At 31.9% G+C, this 23,428-nt stretch overlaps 1 protein-coding gene and 1 non-coding gene across 3 annotated transcripts; both read right to left on the bottom strand.

The window, feature by feature from the left end:
- Positions 1–179: 179 nt before the first annotated feature.
- On the bottom strand, positions 180–23,255 carry LOC148276449 (transcription initiation factor TFIID subunit 6-like). 2 transcript variants are annotated; one of them, XM_088234247.1, is made up of 11 exons: positions 22,928–23,255; positions 22,523–22,811; positions 20,098–20,249; positions 16,683–16,862; positions 14,779–14,948; positions 12,994–13,162; positions 10,889–11,061; positions 8,367–8,554; positions 6,692–7,071; positions 3,868–3,963; positions 180–2,414 (listed from the first exon to the last, which is right to left on the bottom strand). In XM_088234247.1, the coding sequence occupies exons 1-11, from the start codon at positions 23,168–23,170 to the stop codon at positions 2,322–2,324; spliced, it is 2,133 nt and encodes a 710-aa protein (XP_088090373.1). In that variant the 5' UTR covers positions 23,171–23,255; the 3' UTR covers positions 180–2,321. The 2 variants fall into 2 exon arrangements, with proteins under 2 accessions (XP_088090373.1, XP_088090374.1); XM_088234248.1 differs by lacking the exon at positions 3,868–3,963.
- On the bottom strand, positions 17,588–17,661 carry TRNAT-AGU (transfer RNA threonine (anticodon AGU)). The gene has a single exon. It is a non-coding gene; the product is annotated as a tRNA-Thr (tRNA).
- Positions 23,256–23,428: the final 173 nt, after the last annotated feature.

Below are 23,428 nucleotides of genomic sequence, written 5' to 3' on the forward strand. Positions count from 1 at the left end.
AAAAAGATGTTATGTTTATTGTAAGAATGTAGTATTGTAAAAAAATTGTATAAAGTAAATTAAATAATTGTTAATATACCTACACAGTGATATTAACTAACTTAAGGAAACAAATATAAACTACTTATTATAAAATCGTTAGGCTCCAAGGGATTAAAAGGGTTAAATAATGAAAATCATTTTATTCATTAGGTCATAACTCATATTTATTTACAATATTTGAGTTCGTCCAAATTTTTGTTTACAAAATACTGGTTTCACCCCCTCGGGAGTCATTAAGATTGACAAATTACAACAGGGATGGAGAACACCTTAAAAAAATGGAATATTAAAACTAACTGGTCCAAGAAAAAGTTTAAAAATTAAAAAAAATGTTTTCAGGCGTTGCCTAGTGAAATGAAATGTGAAAAAATTGAGTCAGATGAATCTCTTCACAACAATAAAGGTTTCAGCTCTATAACTTTACCAAAATCAACAAATTGAAGAAATATGGATGTTCAAACATGGGCAAAATGGTGAATGTTACACAGTGTGTAAAGTGGCCACTTAAACCAGCCAATAACAGGTCGTAAGCTCTGTAAATGCCTAGACTTCCATATTCCCTTCTTTAAGGTGTTCTCCATCCCAGTTGCAATTTGTTAATCATATTTATTTATTTATGAACCAGAATTGTCAAAAAAATATATTATCAAAATCTAAAATTGATCAAAGTGGTTACATAAACTTGTCTTTCTATGGATAAATAAAAAGTTTCACATAATAAACAATAATGCCACAAAAGTTACATTTGCACATTACAAAAACATTGAAAAATAGTACATCCACTTCATGATTTTAAAATGTACAATTTATAAAATGAGTTTTAATAGAGCTTCAAATTTACAATAGGGAAAACAAATCGGTAAAAGATATCCCACAGATTAGTGTCATAAGGCTCTATCTGAGCCTGGATTTCATAACTTTATTTACGATTGCTGAAAATCATAAAATCCAGGGAACAACAGTTTCTAACACAGCATATATAAAATAAACATATTTCTTCTTAGCATATTGCGAACTATAAATGGATAAGAGTATAATTTTTCTGGAATTCAAATTGTAAAACAATAATACAATTACCTTTCTGTGTATGTTTAAACTTCCACATCTGCAATTTTTAAAGTGACTTGAATAACTCAAAACATTGTAATTTTTTAATGATTTCTGTCTATCTTCAAAAAAAATCTAAAGGCAAGTACCCACAAGTATTTTGTCGATTTGGGTTGTGTGATAAAATCGTCATGATCATAGAACAATGACGCATGTGATTTTCCTCAACTTTACATAAGCGGTTTTTTTTTTGACACTTTAACTCAACAAGTACAAAAGTATATATATCCCTTTATACTTGGGTTTTATATATATATACTAGCTGACCCGAACGTTGGGTTGCCTTGAAAAAATACTTTTTATTGATAAGTAGGTACCTAGGTACTTGTTTATGGTTGAATTCCAAACCATAAAATAAATATTTTTTCAAATATGGCATTCTTTTTGCAAACGTCAAACTTTGGTCTTCTCACCAACAGAGGGGTACGTATGTAGGAATACGATTTTTAAAAATGTATTGAATTTAATATTATTTTAGTATTACCAAAAATCCAGTCAAAAGAAATAAATGGGTAGAAATTGTAAGGAATTTAAGGAAAGAATCCGATTGAGATCCACAAAATACAATTTTGTTTGTAAACATTCAAAAACAAACTTTTTTTATACACAAAAAAACAACATCTTTCCATTTTTTTGTAAATGCATTCTCGTCGAATGCAACCCTGGTAGATCAATGAATGAAACATTTATGCTCCTCAATTCTTTTTTACACATTATATTGAAGATTTTAATATCTACGAACAGGCACAGATCTGCATAGATCTATATTTCTCTGAAAACCGCACTCAAATCAGTAAAGTTGTTTAGGAGTTCAGTGACATCACACATACAAAGGAATTATATATATCTATAAAGATTTACCTTTTTTTAAATCTGCAACATAAAATAAATAGCCTTTATAAAACCTTTTCAGGATCTACAAAAAAGCCAATGTATCATTTTTCGCACATCCATTGTTGTTCTATGATCATGACAAAATAAAACCCATCATTATTTAATTTAAAACAACTTTTTGGTGCAACTGGTTAATAATACGAAGGTAAAAATTCAGTACTCGTGTGCAAAGACACACTTTGTACACGAGTACTGAAAAATTGGGGAATATAACGTATTTTTAATACCCACTGATCGTAAAAGCTTTTGATGGTGAATCATCACATTTATTAAGGATATTATGCAAGGTGGGAGAGGTCATCCAGTTCTGGGGGAGGGGGGGCGTTTCCTTGTCCAATGTAGATTGGTTTGGGTACTACTGCTACTGGAGGCTGAAATATATACATAAATCATAAGTTATGCCATGAGATTTTATTAGTTAGAGATTCAACCAAGTAACTTAGGTCAATAACAGAGCAGGCATTCAGAAACGTATGAAAACATAATTATATCCATGTTGATTTGTGAGTTGTCTTATTTTCATATTTTTAGGCTAAATTCAAAACATATATATAATGTCCAAACACCATTGACCCATTCAAACACATGCCCTGAGCCCCCAAAATATTATGACACTTAACCAATGTTCAAACACACAATGATGCCTAACGCATATTTAGTCGATCTTTGACCACCAACCGGGTGTGATGTGAGCTTGACATTTAAAATCGAAATCAAAATCAAAATGCCTGCTTGCGTCGTGAAAGCGTGTAAAAACCGTTTGGATAAACATTTTGAAATGGATGGAGTAACTTTTCATTAGGAAGTATTTGTTTGTAAGTGATTGACAAAGCTTAAAATAATTCATTTTTAAGTACAAGTATTATTTATTTTAAATGCCAAACTATGCCTGGCGGCACAAAACCGAAAGCTTTTCTTTCGAACAGGTGTGCACTGGTAGGAATACGGTTTTAAAAACATAATAAATGTGAGTTTAAATTATTTTAGCATTCCCCAACCAGTAAAAACAAATAAATGGGTAGAAATTAATGGAATTTAAGGAAAGAATCTGATTGGGATCCATATAAAAACCAATGTTGTTTTGAAACATTTACAAACTTTTTTATTTATCGTTTTTTTTTTAGTATTTATAGTGTCCCCGAATGTAGCCCTGATATAAATAAAAAAACTCGGTAACTATGGGTATGTTTTCATGTCACTACATTAAAAAATATTTTACTCTGTAGGACACGTCGTGTATTAATAGGTCACACGATGTCAAGGTGCTGGTTAATGCAAAAGTTATATTTGGTAAAATAAACCATTTTTAATTCATACAAAAATAACTTTAATACGAGTTGAATGGTAGTCCCACAGTAGTGTGGCGGACACACAGATCAGAGGTCAGATGTTTGAATATTGCTTTATTGCTACTTGGTAATTTACAATTTTTTTAAATGGCCTCGAAATATTTGAGAAAATCAAGAGCCCAAGACTTTTTTAAAAAGTTGGCTTTGGGTATCAAAAGATTGAAAAAAAGCCAAAAAAATTAATAAGAATAATAATATAATGCTAATTAATAAATATAAAAGACAGACATATACGGAGTTAAATGTTGTTGATTTTCATTTAAAGACCTCTAAGCAAAAAATAAATGAAACAAATGAAATAATTAAAATTAACAAATAAAAATAAACAGAAGACAAGTGTCAGGATATATCAGCATGTAAATAAATATAATAATATGGCAGATAAGCGAGAGAGAAAGCTATCAAATAAAATCCCAAACCTAACCTACAAAATGAAAGGATACAAATGAAAGCACCCATCGCAAAGAGCATTTACCTGACTGACTGATGTTTGAGTGTTGGATGGAACGTTTACTACCACAAGCTTTGTTCCGCTTGGTGCCATTCCACTAGTGGTTTTAACAACTGCTGCCTAAGAATAACTTGAGTTAGACTTCATAAAAAAATATCACAAAAAAAAAACAGAAAAAAATTCATGTTATAATAATAATAATAATGTTTGGATAATTTATATAGCGCCATTTTTGTGAAAATCGCCTGAAGGGCGCTGAATCACCTCAAGGGCGCTGTACATAATTATAAATAAGCGAGTTCTAATTTTTTTGTATGAAAACAATGAAAGAAGTAAAAAGACTATCTATATTTAAGATCTATGGTTACGATGATTGAATTAATACAAACACCCACATGCGGGGTCAGAAGCTCATCATGAATTTCCCCCCAAATACAAAAATTTCAGTTCCAGCAGAATGGTTTCATGACTAGCATAACTTGATAAAAATGATTGTTCGCTCCACTACGTTCAAACGAAGACTGCTCGTTTATAAATCATTAAATAAAAATATATGTAGTTATGCATATGTGAGGAACTGGTTAGAATATAAATTTTGTCAGTAAGACAGATGATTCATGATTCATTAATTCATTGAACAATTTAATTCATAATAAAATATAAATTTTATAAAAAAACATTTAAGTTTGTAAGTGAAAATTCTTGATGGAAGTTCATTGTAATTTATTATATAAATAAAAGACGAGTGATACTTTAATCCACAAATTTGGAATATCCAGTGACCGGTTTCATCGCTTTCGCGACATCTTCGAGACTGGTATCCTTATTAAGGAGTTCAATGTATTTATACAAAACAGAGGTAAGTAATCAAATTTTTTTCTTCAGGTTAACTAATGAGTTGATATAATGCTATTTTATTGAGTTTAAGTATTTTATTTCAATTATTTAATTTAAGTAAATTATAATATATTTAAGTATTGTATTTTATTTAAATCACACTCACAAAGGATGTAAAACTAAAAATAAAATAAAATACTTAAACTCATAAAAATACCATTATATCAACTCATTAGTTAACCCGAAGAAATTTTTTTGATAATGATCCTTAAGATAAAAATAACTTTATTTAATTTACTTTCATATGATTTTTAATTATCCATCCTTACCTCTGTTTTGTATAAATACATTGAACTCCTTAATAAAGATACCAGTCTCGAAGATGTTGTGAAAGCAATAAAACCGATCACTGGATATTCCAAATTTGTGGATTAAAGTATCACTCGTCTTTTATTTATATAATTTTAAAAAATCATATTGTTTAAAATTAGGTAAGATACATTGATGCCTCAGTTCTATAGAGGAATTACTCAAAAAATTTAAGTTTTGAGTAATATTATTCATTGTATTAAAAAAACATTATTTTTCAATTCTACAAAAACTCGAAAAAATATTGGTTTTCTCTTGTTAGACTGATGTTTTAATTTGGAAATAAATGAACTTTTCTCAGCTCTAACTAATTAAAACGTCATGATAATTTGCATAACAACTTTAGAGAAGAAAGAAAAGAAAAGAAAACTCATGTAGTGTCCATGCGGCTCGACTGTGGAATCATCTCCCATCGAATATCATGTTACTTCAGTATCTCTGTTTAAATAACGACCGAAGAAAGATATCATTTCTCTTCCTTAATCTCTCCTCCTTTTCTCTTTCCTCTTTATTCCTTTCCCCCATTGAGTAATATAATTGATTTAAGGTAATTTATATACAAATACAGTTATTTATATTTTTGTGTAATTGGCTTTTTTTATTTTCTATTGAATATGTTTTGTAACTTGAATCATATAAATAAAACTTTTATTTTATTGGTGTGTTGGAAGAAATTGCCATTGGCAATGTACAATTTACATTATGTACAAAAAGTTACATAAATAAATTTAAAAAAAACAACTTTAATCCTAAAACTAGTAACCATTGTGTATATATTTCACATAAATATACACAATATGCTTAAAGTGATATAAATAATTATTTTTTAGAAATCAATTAAGATCTGTCAAAACTTTGGTAAGCCATTTCTCAAAATTAGTAATTTCTATTTTGAGAAATGCAATTGAAGTGCATAAAATTAATATAATTTAAATATAAAAAACATGTTTCACTATGTGGTTTGAGATTTTAAATTTTGTTTATAAATTTAAACAAACCGCTTTGATTTTTTACCTTAGTTATCATGTTAACTCTTGTTTGTTCATAGTATTTCGATACTAATAAAGAAGAAACTAGAAAACCATTAATTTTTGACAATAAAGATGGTGGCTTATAGCTCGTTTTTGGACCTTTCTAACAAATTAACGTTTTTAATAAAATTAAAAAAAAAAACTGTATTCGAGGATTGTTCTGAAGATTTGATTAATATTGTCAATCACACAATACACGCATAACTTAAAATAAAGCAGAGGTCACACGAGGACAATACTGTCCTGTCCCAGCTCCGTGAACATCATCATTTGTGCAGGACAGGACAGTTGGACAATTTTACCTTTGTTCAAACGCAAAACGCTTCAAAAATGGATACATGATGACGCGTGCGGCGGTGGGGGTAAGGTGTTTTCTTACTGAGATAGCCATCATGTCTATCTTTAGGACAATGTCTTGGACCATTATGGTCTTGTCCACCAAACAGGTCCAAAGATGGGACAAGACAGTATTATCCCGTCTTCGTGTGACCCATATATAAACATTTTGTTGTTCTAATGTAAAGTTGATTTTTTGTAGATTCACAAATTGTACTTGAAGATATTAAAATGGCGATAGTAATGCAAAACAGTAAAAAAAAATAGTTTTGTACCTGCTGCTGGCTTCTCACAATGGTGGCTTGTTGATTGCCGGCCATCCCGCTCACTATGACCTGCTGCTGGCCAATGTTCTGGTGCTGTTGCTGGCCGATGTTCTGTTGCTGGACGATGTTCTGTTGCTGGACGATGTTCTGTTGCTGGACGATGTTCTGTTGCTGGCCAATGTTCTGTTGCTGGGGTTGCTGGATGATGATCTGCTGGGGTTGCTGCACCCCTAGTGGCTGCTGCTGCCCGGGGTTGGGAGGCTTCTGGGTCACAATGACGTACTTCTGCGTCGGCGCCTGAATAGCGCTGGCCGCAGCTGTGGCCAGGGCTCGGCTTATTGCCGGTGTAGATGGGCCTACTACAACTGTCCGGCCGCCCTGATTTCCGCCTGCAGAAAAGCATTAAAGGGTTAGTGGTGGGGGGCTTTCAACGTGCAGGTCAGTGATTAGTAACCTATGACACACGTGTCAGAGGCAACACCCTGAGACATTTTGAGTGACACGCATCATTGACTCAAAAATCAAGTGATGGCTTTGATCACAACATTTTTCATAACATACTTTAGTGAGACCTTATTCTAAGCGTTGAATAATATTAAAACAAATGAAAGAATTTGACTGACTGATAAAGTTTATAACGCTTGCAATTCAGCAACAAAAATTTCACTGACGTAAATATTTGTTACTGCTTTTATTAAATACCATATAATAAATAGTTCAAGAGCAAAACTCTTAGTTTCAGGGCTGCACAAATTAGAAAGACAAAAATACCGAACACTGTCCAAGTGGAACGGAAGGTCGGTTGAATGAGTTCTTGGTTGTTTCCTCTTCACTAAGCAAATGCGGATAGTTCCTTAACAAGGCCACATCCCACCAGATCCTCATACAATAGGAAGAGCAGCCAGAAGGAACTATCTAAATATAGCCTTGTACCACTGGCAGCTCCTGAACGAAAACGTTGGTAGTGCATTTCTTTACATTTTGTCAACTTGTATATTATTGAGTTCAATAATATGATAGGTCTGATGTGATAAACGAGCAATAGTATGACAGCCCGCGCATCGGAACCAGAAACGCTAAATACGCCCAACATAATACGCACGTTATAGTTAACTAAATTTGTACTAATATCATGTCATTACGCATGCTCAAAGTGACATTACAAACGAACTTTAAATCTGCGCATGCGTTGGCAATGCCCAAAATATGTACATTATCTTCTCCCTCAAACGCACAATTCATCGGTATGAAGCATTGTCTGTCTCGCTCAAGTGACGATTTTAGGAGATATGATGTATTTCTTACAAATTCAGGGTAAAAGATTGTGCAAAACAGAATATGCACTGGGAGGATTGCGCATGCGTAGACAAGATGACAAAATCGTCCGCTAGAGTCGATTTTTCTAGATCTTTTGGCGCTAGTATCGAATATTATGATGTTTACGTGTACAATATTTCAACGAATCCCTGTTTCTTTCTGCCTACTTATAACATATTTTTACTATCAATGAAATTACTAATTTATTTACACAAATTTTTACTTGGCAGTGCACTGCACTTATGCACATACTAAGGAACCGCCTCTGCCTTGTACATAATAATAACTCTCATTAAGATAAAATAAAACCCTGCGGCAAGAATTTTAGAGGTATACTGTGTAAAACCTTTTACCCAATTTGACTAACCTGCAGAGGGGTATATGCTGGGACGAGGGGCGGGGGGCTGGATGGTGGGGGTAGAGGTCACGACGGTGACGGCAAGGGGCGTGGTGGGGGCAGCAGTGGTGGAGGGGGGTGGGGCAGTACTGGCGCTGCTCCCCCTAGATTTGGAAACCACGGAGTGAAGAGCGGCACCCAGATATCCATACTCCCGCCTGAAATTTCAAGAAAAAAAGATTTGCAGATGAAATATTGCATACGGAATTTCATCACCTTTGGAAACAGCAAAATGTCGCAGAGGGTCGAGTCTGGTGAATACTGTGTTTGGTTTTTTATCAAAAAGTCGTAAACAAGCCGCAAGGCGTAAGTGGGAGTGTCATTCTGTGTACCAATGTGTACCAGCGTGTGTACCAATCTAGTGATTAAAAAATAGGCACTTACAATTACGTATTTAAATATTAAATTGAAACATTCCATATATTTTTATTCAACCTCGTAATATGAAAACAATTTACTACTATTATGTATTTCATCAAATATTTTTTTTATATGTTTGAACCACTATTCTTATTCTTAAAGACGGGAGTCAGTACTATATAAGCTCCTGACGACACTGTGACGGGTCTCCGTGAATAGTTCTCGCCCTCCAAGCCCAAGACAGTATGAAGCACTAACTTTGTGGTTATTCATTATAATAGCGACATTAGCTTATTTTGGGAATTATAAAATAAAAATACTCCAAAACCTGTCGATAATAGAAGAAAGTGGTTAAAAACGGTGTTTTTATTTTTAATTTAAAGATATATTTCTTTTTATAATTCTAATGTTTGTGACTTTTTCTCGCTCCTTATAGTTTAGCTAGCAGTTTTCAAGTATGTTTTGACTGGCCTTGCAACATGTGGTCATGCGCTTCATGCTGCAAAATTGCTTTGCTGCGTCTCTTCTCATATTGCGGCCGTTTTTCCTTCAATGCTCGGTTCAAACGCATCAATTGTAGTCGATCGGTTCCTTGGGTTTAAGTAGCTCATAGTACACAACACCCAGCTGATCGAACCAAATACAGAGCATGGGTTTGGAACCATGGATATTCGGATATTGTCAATGTTGATGCATGACCGGGCTTACCCCACGATTTTCTACACTTCGGGTTATCGTAGTGTATCCACTCTTTATCACCAATCATGATACGATGTAAAAAAAACCCTTTTCTTTTCTACCGTTGGAGCAGCTGTTCACAAGTGAAAAAATACCATTTTACATCTCCGGCTTCAATTCTACGGCATTCGATTTCCTTACTTTTGAATTATTCTTAATGCTTAAAGTTATTTCAACAGAGAGGGAAAACTTTTTTGAGAAGGGAATATGGAAGTCTAGGCATTTACATGGCTTATGACCTGTCATTGGCTGGTTTAAGTGGCCACTTTACACACTGTGTAACATTTACCATTCTGCCCATGTTTAAACATCAACATTTCCTCAACTCTTCCATCTGTTGACTTTTGTGAAGTAAAAGAGCTGAGACCTTTATCACGTGGGTGAGATTCATCTGGCTGAACCAAATCACCTACTAGGCAAAGCCTGAAAACAATTTTCCAATTTTTATACTTCTTCTTGTACCAGGTAGTTAATTCAACAATGTTTGAGTATGTCTAAATGCTTGCAGACTGGCTGGATTTCCTCCCTGGGGAGTTATTCATATTTAAATTTATTTCAACACAGAGGGAAAACCTTTTCGAGAAGGGAATATGGAGGTCTAGGTATTTACAGGGCTTATGACCTGTCATTGGCTGGTTTAGGTGGGTTTCCTCCCTAGGGAGTTATTTAGCCAGTCTGTAAGCATTTGGACATACTCAAACATCATTATTAACGCTTTTAAACGTTTGATAACCGTTGATTAACTCCTAATGATTAAAAAAGTTCATTTTGCGTCCAATTCTTCGTCTTTATACTTTTTCGGTGCCCCAGAGTGTTTTTTATCTTCAGCATCAAATCATTATTTTAAAATAGCCTAAACCAAACTGTGTATGTTGTTTCCGACAGAGCACGGTGGCTGTAAGTCTCCAGAAGAATTCTATGTGCTTCAGATGCAGATTTTTTTTGAAAAAAAGTAATGCAGTAAAATTTTTCAAAAATGATTTTTTGGCACGAAATTCGACATGTTTAACACAAGGAAAAAAATGCTGTTTACACTTTGGCGGAATAACATATATGTACTGTCATTAATGGTGTCCTTCATGATGAGGTTGGCTGTAGTATTGACCGATGTAAAAAGGCTAATAAAAGTATCAAATATTAATATTTTCGTTTTTACACATTCAACAGCGGAGGTGCTTCAAATTTTCAAAATATGTTAATTAATATTTTGATTAAATCATCATCCGAAGATGGGAAAAACTACCCTGAGAAGAGAATATGGAGGTCAGGCTTATGACTTGACTTGTTCCTTACTACATATTATTTTCTTTTTCAGGATTTTGAACTTTATACTTAATCCAACTGGACACAAATAAATTGTTAAATATAAAAATAAAAATTCATTCTTTAAATACCTGTATTCATCAATATTGTCTGGAGGGTTTCTTAGAGTTTTCAATACAGGAGCAAGGATTTTAACCAGAAGATGTTTAATATGTCCGGCAGCTAATTTGTCTGCATTGGTAGGAGCATCTATATTTGCTTCTATTCTTTCACCAATCCATCGTACGCGGGGAATTATAAATACCTGCAAAATAAAAAAATAATCATAGAAATCAAGTTAAAATATAATAATATACAATAAAAAAAACATTTTTAGTTTTTTTTATGTTTTATTAAATGTTATTAAATATTTGTATATAATCACTTACTGACTTTTTTATGTCTACCGGTTTCGAGACGTACCCGTCTCTTCGCCAGGACACCAATTAAACCAGCATGCATTTTAATAAGCAACCGTTACATGCACTGATTATGTTATGAAAATATTTTATGTTGTGGGAGAAATAGTTGAAAAAAGAAGGAGGGGATGAAGGGAGGGGAATGAGTTTAATAGATATAGAGTGACCATTACAATGGTACATCATACAATGGGCTATATTGAAAGGTTGTTTGATTATTGATCAAAGGAACACTATTTTTAAAAGTTTTCCTAGCTTTCTTGTATAAAAACCAGGTTTGATATTATTTGGTAAACATTTGGATACGTTTGTGGATATAGTATTAACGTAAATAATTCTTCACCATCTATTATCATCATTATTATTATTATTATAATTACTATTGACAGGATAGAAAAATTGTTTGATTGATTTTTTCTTTAGTTTTCTATTTAAAAGAGTATTCATGAAATCAATTGAACTTATATCCATTATTAATAGCATTAAAAAAATATATAATAATAATTTTCGAAGTTAAGTCAAATCTACAAAATTTAACTTATTGTCTTTTTAGACATTTAAAAAAAAAAATATTATTAATAACAAATAAAAATACAATATTACAACTAAATACAATTTTTTACATTAATCATATACATATATATTTACATTAACGTTTCCCATTAAGTAAAAGAAATAAACAATTCTTGTGTACATAATGGGGAGTGACGTCTTACAATAGTTTATTTTATTTTAATTGATAATATTTTTAGAATAACATAAATAAATTACAAAAAAGATGTAAACGATGTTTTCAAACAGAGTTACATAAAGAAGAATTATGGATGTAATTTTTCACTTCATTCTTAAATATATTGTATTCCTGACTGTACTTTTTACTATCTTTGTTCATTTCATTAAAGAAAAAAATTCCTCTGTAAGTATAATGATGTTGTGCAGTAGTTGTTTTTAATTTAGGAATTAAGATATTACCACCTGTTCTAGGTCGCGTACTTACGTTTTGAGACCTAGAAATACTACTATTTATTTTATCTTTATGTATTTGAAGCAAACAATTATTTTTATATAGCAATTTTATATAATAGTTTTTATGTTTATTTATAATTTTCACCAGTGACCGAGTTTCGTCAATATTGACATTGTCAGACTGTTATTATAATTAAAATGCAGTCCTACCAAGAAATGTCAGCAGAAAAACTCAATCTATTAAGTTAAAATAATGCAGTGATAATTTTTTTAATTATGAAAAACGGTATGAAGGTACATTATATTACATTCTATTATATTATTTAATACTTAAGTACACAAATATATTTATAACAGTGTGAATATACTATTACGAACAATGCTTGAATTTATTTAGATACGTTTAAATTCCTAGAGGCTTTAAAAAAAGAAATTGCAGTGTTCTTTAAAGTTCATATTTAGAATAATAAACATAATCAGTTTAAAAAAAAAATTTTTTACTGAAAAATTAAATTATTTAGGTACAGAAAATATAAAACGTATTTGTGCCATAATACAAATTTTCTAAAATGATGGTATTCATAAAGAAAAAAATAAATTCAAATGCATTTGTGAAATAAAAAAATATTGTGTATAACAAGTGGAATAAAATCTGAACCTAAACAGACTGGTAATATTTTTTTTTAGCTTCTGAGGGTATTTTCAAAGTCCTGTAAAAATGAATGTTCATAATACAAACAAATTTGTTATCTTGAAATTAAAATGTTGAATGTAAGAAATGTGGCTAAGAAATGAATAAAAGCAAATCTCACTTTTATAACTTCAGATCCTAATTCAGATAACCCATGGATGGCACCATATAAAGAGGCTAAAGGTGCCCTTTCATTTTGTTGAAGTAACTTTTCAGCGGCGGAGAGATCTTTTGGCACTGTGCCTTCTGTCACTGGAGCGGGTGGTGGATTTAGCGCTCTGCTAAAAAGTCTGAAAAAAATATTATCTGTTACAGTTACATATTGTACTGTGTAAAGAAGGTGAGAAAGAAGAAAAGAGAGTGAGAAAGGAGGTAATTCTTCATTATCATTCTAATTTCAGTGTATTTTGATCATCTTTTACATGAACGTAAGGTGGTCAGTCTTAGGTTTCAGGTGCCGGTCCAGGAAAAATGAAATATCGCAGTATCAACAACCGTTAAAATCAATTTATTATATAAATAAAACACGAGTGATACTTTAATCCACAAATTTGGAATATCCAGTGACCGGTTTCATCGCTTTCGCGACATCTTCGAGACTGGTATCTTTATTAAAAAGTTAAATGTATTTATACAGAACAGAGGTAAGGATACATAATTCAATAATTCAGCGGTGGGCAAAACTTTCGTATATTGGAAAAACTAGTGATAAAATTGGACAAATAATAAATAAAAATAAATGCACTGCAACCTTTTACAATAATAATTCCTTAGCTAATTTGTTGGTAAATACTAAAGACAAAAAAGATAAGTTTTCCAACTCAGGAACTTACCTTCTTAATTGTAACGACTGTAAAAATACATGCTACGTAGGCCAAACGGGTAGAGCCTTTAAAACACGCATAAAAGAGCATATACAATCATGGTCTAATAATAAAGATAATTCAAATTTTGCCAATCATTTAATAGAAAACAAACATTCCTTCGAATTAAAAAATAATGTAAAAATAATTCATATTGCACCCAAAGGCCATAAACTTGACAAATTAGAAATTCTCGAAATTAATAGATTAAAAAATAAACCCGACGTAGAATTACTTAATGAACAGATAACACATGTGCATTCTCCATTACTTTACCCATTGTAATATAATTTTACTTATGACTTTTTACCCTTTGTTTTTCAGAAATCATTATTTACAAAACCACACTCACGAAGGATGAGACACCAAAAATAAAATAAAATACTTAAACTCATTAAAATAGCATTATATCAATTCATTAGTTAACCCATAGAAAATTTGTTGATAATGATCCTTAAGATAAAAATAACTTTATTTAATTTACTTCGAGTTTTATTTATATAATAAATTACAATGAACTTCCATCAAGAATTTTCACTTACAAACTTAAATGTGTTAAAATCAATATTTCACGTCCACCCTGTCAGGAATCGAACCTGGGTTCTGAGACTTCAAAAATGGTACGCCAATGGGCCAACCGCTACACAACGAGGTGGGCTTATCCCCTACTCGATTTTATTATTCAAGATTTTTACCTGAGAGTAGCCATCGAGTTGAAAACACTCGTTCTATTTCAAATACAGAACAGTATTCTTCATCCGCCAGGATAAAGAAATGTAATTTTTAGCTAGTCGGAATCAGAAACATAGAAACTGTGTAGAACACCATTAACAGATTAATGACACACACATATGCCAAATCATTTTAATTGAAGTCTGGTACCAGGAGTAGACCAAATTTTCCTTAAAACTTTTGCTATCACTCCCACTTTGCATAACAATTCTGTATTGTATTATTCACAATGTAATATAAAAAAATTGATGTAGAAGCTCTCTAAATACAATAACAATCTTGCAACTGAGTCTATCTGAAAAACCTTATACCTTGTGACTCGGGTTTGAACATTGTTGGTGGATGTATTGAAATTCTTGCATATCTGAGCCATGAGACGAGAAGCGAAGTCTCGCAGCGCCCAATGGTTGTCCATTTCTGGTCGCATACAAAGTTGGCGAGACACAATGCATGTCGACACTGAGGGTATAAGCTCGTGCAGCTGCCATGCCGGAGACAATAAAATAATTAGTAATTATAAAAAAAAATATTATTTTACATTAATAATAATCCAATAAAAATAAAGATTGCAATTAAAAACATGAAAATTACTTATTTACTATTTGAAAAAAAAAACTACATGAAAATGTTTTTAAACCTTACCGGTCCAATGTCGAATCTCATTTGACATCGATTTTTTCCATATTCATACTTTGGAAAATTATGAAATATAGATAATAAGGCCATTACTATGTACATTTCAAAAATTATTTCTATAATTTTCCAAAGTATGATATATGGAAAAAAATGGTGTCGAATGAGATTCGACATTGGACCAGTAAAGGGTTAAAGCAAGCCAAAAAGTATGAATTTTCAACAAACATAAAAAAGCACAAAAACCTACTGAGATTAGAATTAATATGTGAATCCTTAATTATGTCTTTAGAAATAATGATTTTCAAATATGGTTAGGTTGAATAAGTTTAAATTTTTGTTGGTTTCGCATGGATCAACTTCAAGGAGATAAAACAAAAAGACACAGATAAAGTACATATTAGATATTAGATGTTAACTGTACACGAAAAGAGCATTTACTACATTTAAATGTTTATAAAAAAACATTTAAAAATGGCATTAAGGCAATAATCCAAACAGGGGCTCATTTTGATAGTTCAGTTAATTTTCTACTTGAATGATCCTAAAAATTCTACTGACGAAAAACTTATGCAGAATTTATGGATCATTACAAGAATATTTCTAAATGTTTTAGATGTGAAGCAGACATTTAAAACCACATAAACCTAGTCGTTGTTGATAACATAATACATATGAATAAAAAGGCTAAATTACTGGTGCGTCAAAAAGGTAAATTTTGCAGGACAGTCAACTAAAGATGATTTTAAATAAAAAATGATCATAACTTATTTATTATGAATTAATTGCAAAACATGTAGGTAAGACAGTGTTATGTAAAACTATTAGGGCTATGTAGGATAAACACTAAAAACAGATGTAAACCTAAAGAACAATTCGTAAAAATAATAAATAAAGATTTAGATATTGTTTTTGTTGTTAACGCTAAAATTTATATCAGATATCCATGGGAGTAAGCTCATATGAAGCAACATAAATTCTAAGTAAAGATATATCGTGGTTACGCCTTGGGAATTGGCTGTGTGTTTTTTAGTGAATACATACCGAGTTGTAGTATGTTTATGAAAATTGATACGTTATCATTTTAATTGTGGTTAAAAATATGTTTGAAATATTTGTTGACGTAAAAAATGTACTTAGTAAAATTAATGCACCTAGCCAGTTTCCAAGGTGCAACGACAATATATATAATTAAATTTCAGCTAAAGTGAGGCATCGGTCACTTTAGCGGCCTTATTAGACTCGATATGGATATAATATAGAGAAGGCAACGGGAAACCACTCTGGTCATCTTTTCCCAGGAATCACTATGGCTAGTACATCCAACAAGAAGTTGTCCTGGCCTCGGAGTAGTGCAGGACCGATATGCTTTCGCTGTAGTGATCGCCAACATTGGGGGGGACCTGATAAGGCGCCGTAAGAAGATGTATATAAAGTTCAAGCACAAATCAACAATACAATATTTTTAGCAACTTTGAATACCTATTATAATTTGGAATGTAAACTTTTTATTTGGACATGTCAAACTACGAACTGGACAATTGACTTGTAAAGTAAAAAGAAGCTTTAATAGTATACTGACATATTTTTCTAGATACAGAGTTTGATTGTCCAATAGAGCTTTGACCATTCTCATCAGATAGATCAAAAGAGCGAGGTTATTTTGGACCACGTTGACTTTGACTCCTTCAGAGATAAATGTACACATTCTTGGCAGCATTTCATGAAGTCCAGGGTCACACGCGAGTGATTGTAAAGCTTCCTGCAATAATAAAAACACTACAATACTAAAATATTTACTCATACATATACTCATTAGTGAAATCCAGCCTTGTTTACAAACATTTGGGCATACTCAACACATATTAATTTCTTTCTGTTATATTTTAAAATTGATCAGCGTAACTGATTGGTTTAGTGGTTTGAAACAAAGATAAATATATAAAATATAGAATGTCATAGATTTAGTATGCCTATATTAAAAAATATTCTCCATCTCTGCTGAAATATCATTAAACTTTAAAATAGGAACTATTTTTTTTTTTTAATATTGAGAATTCTATCGCAATTAGGTAACATGTAACATTTCCAAACATACTAAAAACATTTATTTTTTAAAAAGGAATAACCCGCTAAGCTTCTATTTTAGAGGCTGATCAGCAGGTGGGAAAGAGAGGATCACGGAAAGAAGTTATGAAAAATGTACCATGACACCCAGATCGATTGAGAAAAAATCTTTCTAAGATTTTTTCTTGTAACTGGTGGAAATTGAACCCGCGACATCATTTTCACAGTTATCTGTCTAACCAACTGCGCTACAGCTCTTTGGTTTAGGTAATAAATGATTTATTTTAAGATTTACATAAATTATGATACTAATAACTACTCAATAAAGGTGTTAAGTAAAACATATGGAATGATAATTTCATTTTCATTTCAATAAATTATTTTTAAAAGTAACAAAAAAATAGAGAAACTTAATTTCCTAGGCCCCGACGAGATTCGAACTCGTGATCTCCTGTTTACTAGACAGGCGCTTTAACCAACTAAGCCACGGCGCCTACAACACCTGCTGTCAATATTTTATAATACACTCTAATAATAATACAAACACAAGTACATAACTCTTATCAACATAATTGAATTGATAAATAAATCCATCATATTAATATATCGTCAGTATGTATTATAAAATATTACCAAATAAAGACAATATTTTATGCATACTTGTGTTCTGATAATTCAATGAAATATACAACGGGGGCCTTTTTTAATTGGATGGAAATAACTGTGACAAAACATGGGAATACATTTGTGTTAGAGCAGGGATCAAACAATAGATTTATGATCAGGAGTCCGCGACACTATTACAGGATCACGATATGACAGTGTCTTTAATGTATATTAAATTAAAATTAAAATAATGATTCAATTTTAATAATCTAAGAACTGTGAATAATTTTAGAAAAATGAACAAAAAACTTGTAGATTAACCAGAAAAAATGATATGGTGGTACCTGCATAAAATTCGCTAAACTGAATATAGTAAGTAAATAAAAATAACTAGAAGGCAGGAGGTAGTTATTGACGACTGTTATATGGTAGGAAACTAAGCCCTTCGGGCTTTGGTTAATTAGGATCGTGGGTACATAAAAATATCAGCCATTTGGGCCTCAATTTTTTTTTGCAGTTCAGAGCAGTCTAAATATAGTGAAGAAGAATCTCTCACTTAAAATAATTCTACCAAAACCACACAGAATGAAAAGATATATTAAATATTCAAGCAAAAAGTTTGGTTAGTAAGCAAAATTGAAAAGTGAATAATCTGTAATTTAAAATAATAACAACAGTCAACTTTCGCCGACTGTTACATGATAGTAAATTCTGCCCTTAAGGCCTCAATGAGTCGGCTCTGCGGGCCTTAATGAATTTGTTCTCTTGGCCTAATTAAATCAGCCCTACTCTTAGGATCTCGGATGCGCTATATTAGTTATCCATAATTTAAATTAAAAACAATATTCAAGAATTATAAGAATTATTTCTGAAATAACTCCGCGTGTGACGTCAAAGGTTCTTTTCTGTCAGTTCTTCCGATTGGTTCGTTTACGATAAATAAAACGGATATCCTTCACAGCTCTTAAATCATTGGTTGGTTCATGTGAACCAGTAACGTCATTTAAAGTAGTGCGATTTTATTAAAATATTTTTTATCATTTTTTTCGTACATTTTTAAGAAAATTTGCAGTTTAATGGTCTAATTTTTACCGCACGTAAGAAAAAAATAAATTGTATCCAATTTCCCGTAGGGCTGAAGTTCCTCATTATATTTATAGTACATAAATTGCTACAGGGTACAAACTTATGACTGAGAAAGGTAAGTGCAAACCAAAAAAAATATTTTTGAAACATTAGTTATTCAAACAACAAATTAAGAATAGTCCAGAACCGCATATGCACATCAAACAAAAGGCGACTCAACTACTCATAAATGAGTAGGTTTACGTTTTGCCCCATTCGTTTCTTTGTAGACGTCGCTCAATACGCAACTCCTGATTTGAATTCAACTATACCGTGTTGTGTCCTTTTAAAGTGTAGAAATACTGCTAGGATCTCAAAGAAACAGGATGGCATCACATTTTATGTGTAATTAACAAACAAATGTTTAAGTAGCAAACGAATTACCTAAAAATTGAATTATTTTTCCATCTGTCAGATTGTCGAAGAAACAAAATGGAAATTTCGGTAGTGTTGCCAAGGTAGATTTTTTTAACCCTACTTTGCTCATTTAATAAAAGAACTGATGAAAATTAGACCTTGGATTAAACAACGCCGTGGGGGACATTTGAACGACATTATCTTTAAAACATCAAATATTATTTAACATGATATAAAAATATCAATTTTGTGTCAAATAAAATTTGTTTTATATTTTAAGTTCAAAGTTCATAAATTCAATTACTCTTATTAAATGACCCTTTATTTATCTAATCTGTTGCGTCAATCAATGTTTCCGCATGCACAATAAAATTTTAGAGAAATTAAAAGAATACTTTTTTTTTAACTTACATTTGTGTTATGATTAATTTTTTTTACCATCAAGCAACATTACCCGGTGACTTAATGTTTGCGCAGAGCGAAAGTGTGTCTAAGCGGGGGAAATATTGGACACAGTCCGATGTACTCAAATATGATTCTACGCTCCTTCTGGACTATTCTTAATTCTATGATCATAACATTCTGCCGCGCTTATAACTTAAAAAATAAAATTTTAGGTAAAAAATTATGTACAGTTTCTCATTCTTAGATTTTCAGTCCTTCAATTACCAATGTTTTTCCAGATTATTATGATAACCTGCAAAGCCGTTAACAACATAATATTGGTTCATGTAATGGTCGTCGATTCGTGATAGTGTTCAATGGTCAATCAATAAATATCAAACAAAATGAAGAAGCTGGGTAGATATTTCGTATTTAAATAGGAAAGAGGATAAACATACAGCTCTCCGGGCTTCGTCAGACCCGACGCAGGCTTCTGTGATTTCCTTATAGTAAAGTTGCTGTTCTACACTAAGTTCATGAGTGGCCAACTGTTTGACGTGGACAGTTTCCACGTTACGCAATTTGTGCATTTTACCACTTCCGGGTTTACCTGGAAAATAATTAGTAACTTAATAAGATGAAATTGAACATTGAAATTTATTACAACAGAGAGGGAAAACATTTTTGAGAAGGGAATATAGAAGTCATTTTATCGTGTATTTACTGTAATGTTTCTATTTTTGTACAACACAAACAATACTATTGTCCTACTATGTACAAAAACACATTGTAATAAACAACAATATAATAAATTTAATAACAAATGATAACCGAGTAATACTTAAATCCACAGATTCGGAGTAACCAGTGACCGATTTCAATGCTTTTGCAATGTTGGCGCAGTTACCTAGAAATCCATGTGTTTATGCCGTTGTCAAAACGGTTGTAAAAAAATGTAATTACTGATATTTGTAATTGTTTATATTTTAAAATTTAGTAATAAAATTTTGTAAAGAATATCTGTGTATTTTTATTATGTAAATTTTTTTTCTAACATGACTCTAAACCAGTGATTCCCAAAGTGGTCTATATCGACCCCCAGGGGTCTATGACAACCTGCAAGGGGTCTACGTCAACGAAAAAAAAAATTGGGGGTCCACAATAGTGGATCTCAACATATGTACACTGATAGTACTTCTGTACTTCTGGCTGCAAAAAAACATACCCGTTACTTATCCTGTATTATGGAATATAGCGAGCAAATTTTTAATTTCCTTTCCATCGTCATACCTAGTGGAAAGGGGTTCAGCGCTGTTACCAATCTCCTAACGAAAAAAAGAAACAGACTGGACATCATTGGCCGAGGAGATTTAAGATTAAACCTGACAAAATTGACGCCAAATGTTGATAAGTTATTATTAAAGCATCAGGTTCATCCATCCCACTAAAAACATTACTTATTGCTTAGTTTATTTTATGTTACGTTTATTTTATATAACAGATACAAAATTTTATTTTGAGTAGTTTTAATTTAAATTCAATTAATAAATGTATAAAACTTAACATTTGTTTTAACTTTAAGTTTTTAACACTAAACTTCACTACAGTTAGAAATTTATGAAAAATCAATATCAGGTAAGTAGGGGGTCTACCAAAAACCGAAAAACATGGCAAGGGGTCTACGGCACAAAAAAGTTTGGGAACCTCTACTCTAAACAATCATTATTCAATATAATGACCGATGAAAAATTTAGTTTTTCTGAAAATCTAAAAAATATTTTCATTTTGTTTATTGAATTTTTTAATGTGAGCAATAAGTATATTAAAATATAACATTTGATATTCAAATTCTCAAATTATGAATTTGCCCTATAAAGGGTGAAATGAAGTATTACAGGGTAAACGCACGAGTTTGTATGTTATTTTAATGAGTTTGAATGCATATAATTATTAACATTTTACAAAAGAGATGGAGAATGTTTTAGAGAAGGATATATGGAAGTCAAGGCATTTACAGGGCATATGACCTGGCATTGGCAGAGTTAAGTGTCCACATAATACATTTGTAACATTCACCATTCTGCCAATATTTAAACGACCACATTCCCTCAACTCATCTCTGTTTGAGAATGGCCAGGTTCAATTAAGTGTTAATGCAAGTGTGTCACAATGATATTAAGTGGCTTAATTGCAAAATTTATTCGCACACAAGAGTTTTTTTCAAAATTTATTCTGTATATTAAATTATGTCGGCCTCGTGGTGTTGTGGTCTGCATGTTTGCCTACCGTGCAAGAGGTCTCAGGTTCGATTCCCGACTCGGTTGATATGAAATATTTATCTAAAAGGTTGTTTTCATACTAGAATATTTCATAGTTCCTGGACTGGTACCTGAAGCGTAAGACTAATCATCTTACCTTCATGTTACAAAAATGATCAAGATACGCTGCGATTGGTGTACCAATGCCGTCCCCTATGCACCATTAGGTGCGGAAAGGGAATGATGATGATATTAAACAAAAAATCAGAAACGTGTTGTCTATATTTTTAGTACTCCTTTTTCCCTCTACCAATTGCAAAACAATATTGTTTTTTTCCTTCTGTTACACCAAGTAATGTATTTCATCTTTGTAAATGAAGGAATACCTCGATAAGCGTCTTTTGAGAGGCTTGTCAGCAGGTGGGAAAGAGAAGGTATGGAAGAAAGTTATGAGAAATACACTCAGACCAATTGAAACAGGCCGAAATGCAGATTAGTGTCGTTGGAAAATTGGCTTCAGATAAAAAAAGCAGATAGAAATGTAATTTTCAAGGTATAACGCAACAAAACATATTTCAATTAAAAGGCGATCTGTTGGATTTAAAGATGTTACAGTTATACACACCCGCAGCATCTTTGTCGTTTGTTTTATTGAGTTTTGAAATTGGGTCTACCGATTCCAGTTTCTGCACCTCTTTACTAAGAGGAGGAGGATTCTCAGGGACAGTTGGCTGTACACCATCTACACACAGCCAGTGAGCTCGTAAGGAAGCTTCTAGAGGTACTTTCGGAGCTGCACCAGATAGGATTTCATTCAAATCTAACTCCTTTTCTTCTATGAAGTGAAGTTCTCTTCCACCGCCCGATGCGAAACGAAACGGAAGAGAATCCAATTGGTAAAAACCATATTGAGGCTAGAAAAATAAGAAATTTAGAATTGATGAATGTACTGCTTACAAATAATTTTATACATTAAATACTTTTTAAGCCACGTAAAAAGTTTAAAAATTAAAATATATATTGTACACACCTCGATATTTTTAATTTTCAAGGCATGATCTATGTCATCCGTAGCCAGTCTTTGCCTTTTGGAGTGGTGCATAAATTTTGCGGCATCTTGAATCACTGTTTTTAACCTATACGAAACGTCATCCGCTAAATCTTTGGCGGCTTCATCCGACAAAAACCCTACTCCTATACTTTCAGCAATCACTTTCATAGATTCGAGAGATAAAGACGTACCATACATTAAATCTGACTCGGCCATTTTCATATTGAATTAGTAAGAAAAGTATTTAAAATTATTTGACAGACTGACAGCACTAAAGAGCCGCCATTTAAAATACAATACAATAAATACAATGCTTAGATACTTGATAAATAAGTGTAAAATAATCTGTGGAAACAATTTCTAATTTTTTTTAGACAAAGATAATATTTGAGTTGAGGTGCGTTCAAATATTTGCAAATTCCTTAACGGTCGTTTTTTTCTGGAAAAAAATTGTCAAGTATTCGACTAAAATCATACAAA

The sequence above is a fragment of the Micrasema longulum genome, unplaced genomic scaffold (genome assembly GCF_059751315.1).
Source record: "Micrasema longulum isolate JH-2025_06_02 unplaced genomic scaffold, ASM5975131v1 h1tg001217l, whole genome shotgun sequence".
Lineage (NCBI taxonomy): Eukaryota > Metazoa > Arthropoda > Insecta > Trichoptera > Brachycentridae > Micrasema > Micrasema longulum.

What these genes read in the sequence shown, in the direction of transcription:
- LOC148276449 (XM_088234247.1), bottom strand. Translation starts at nt 23,170, where the DNA reads ATGAAAATGGCCGAGTCAGATTTAATGTATGGTACGTCTTTATCTCTC. An exon ending in TGAAAATTAAAAATATCGAG is followed by an intron (nt 22,812 to 22,927) that starts GTGTGTACAATA and finishes TTATTTTTCTAG; the next exon opens with CCTCAATATGGTTTTTACCA. An exon ending in TAGGATCTGAAGTTATAAAA is followed by an intron (nt 11,062 to 12,993) that starts GTGAGATTTGCT and finishes TTTATTTTGCAG; the next exon opens with GTATTTATAATTCCCCGCGT.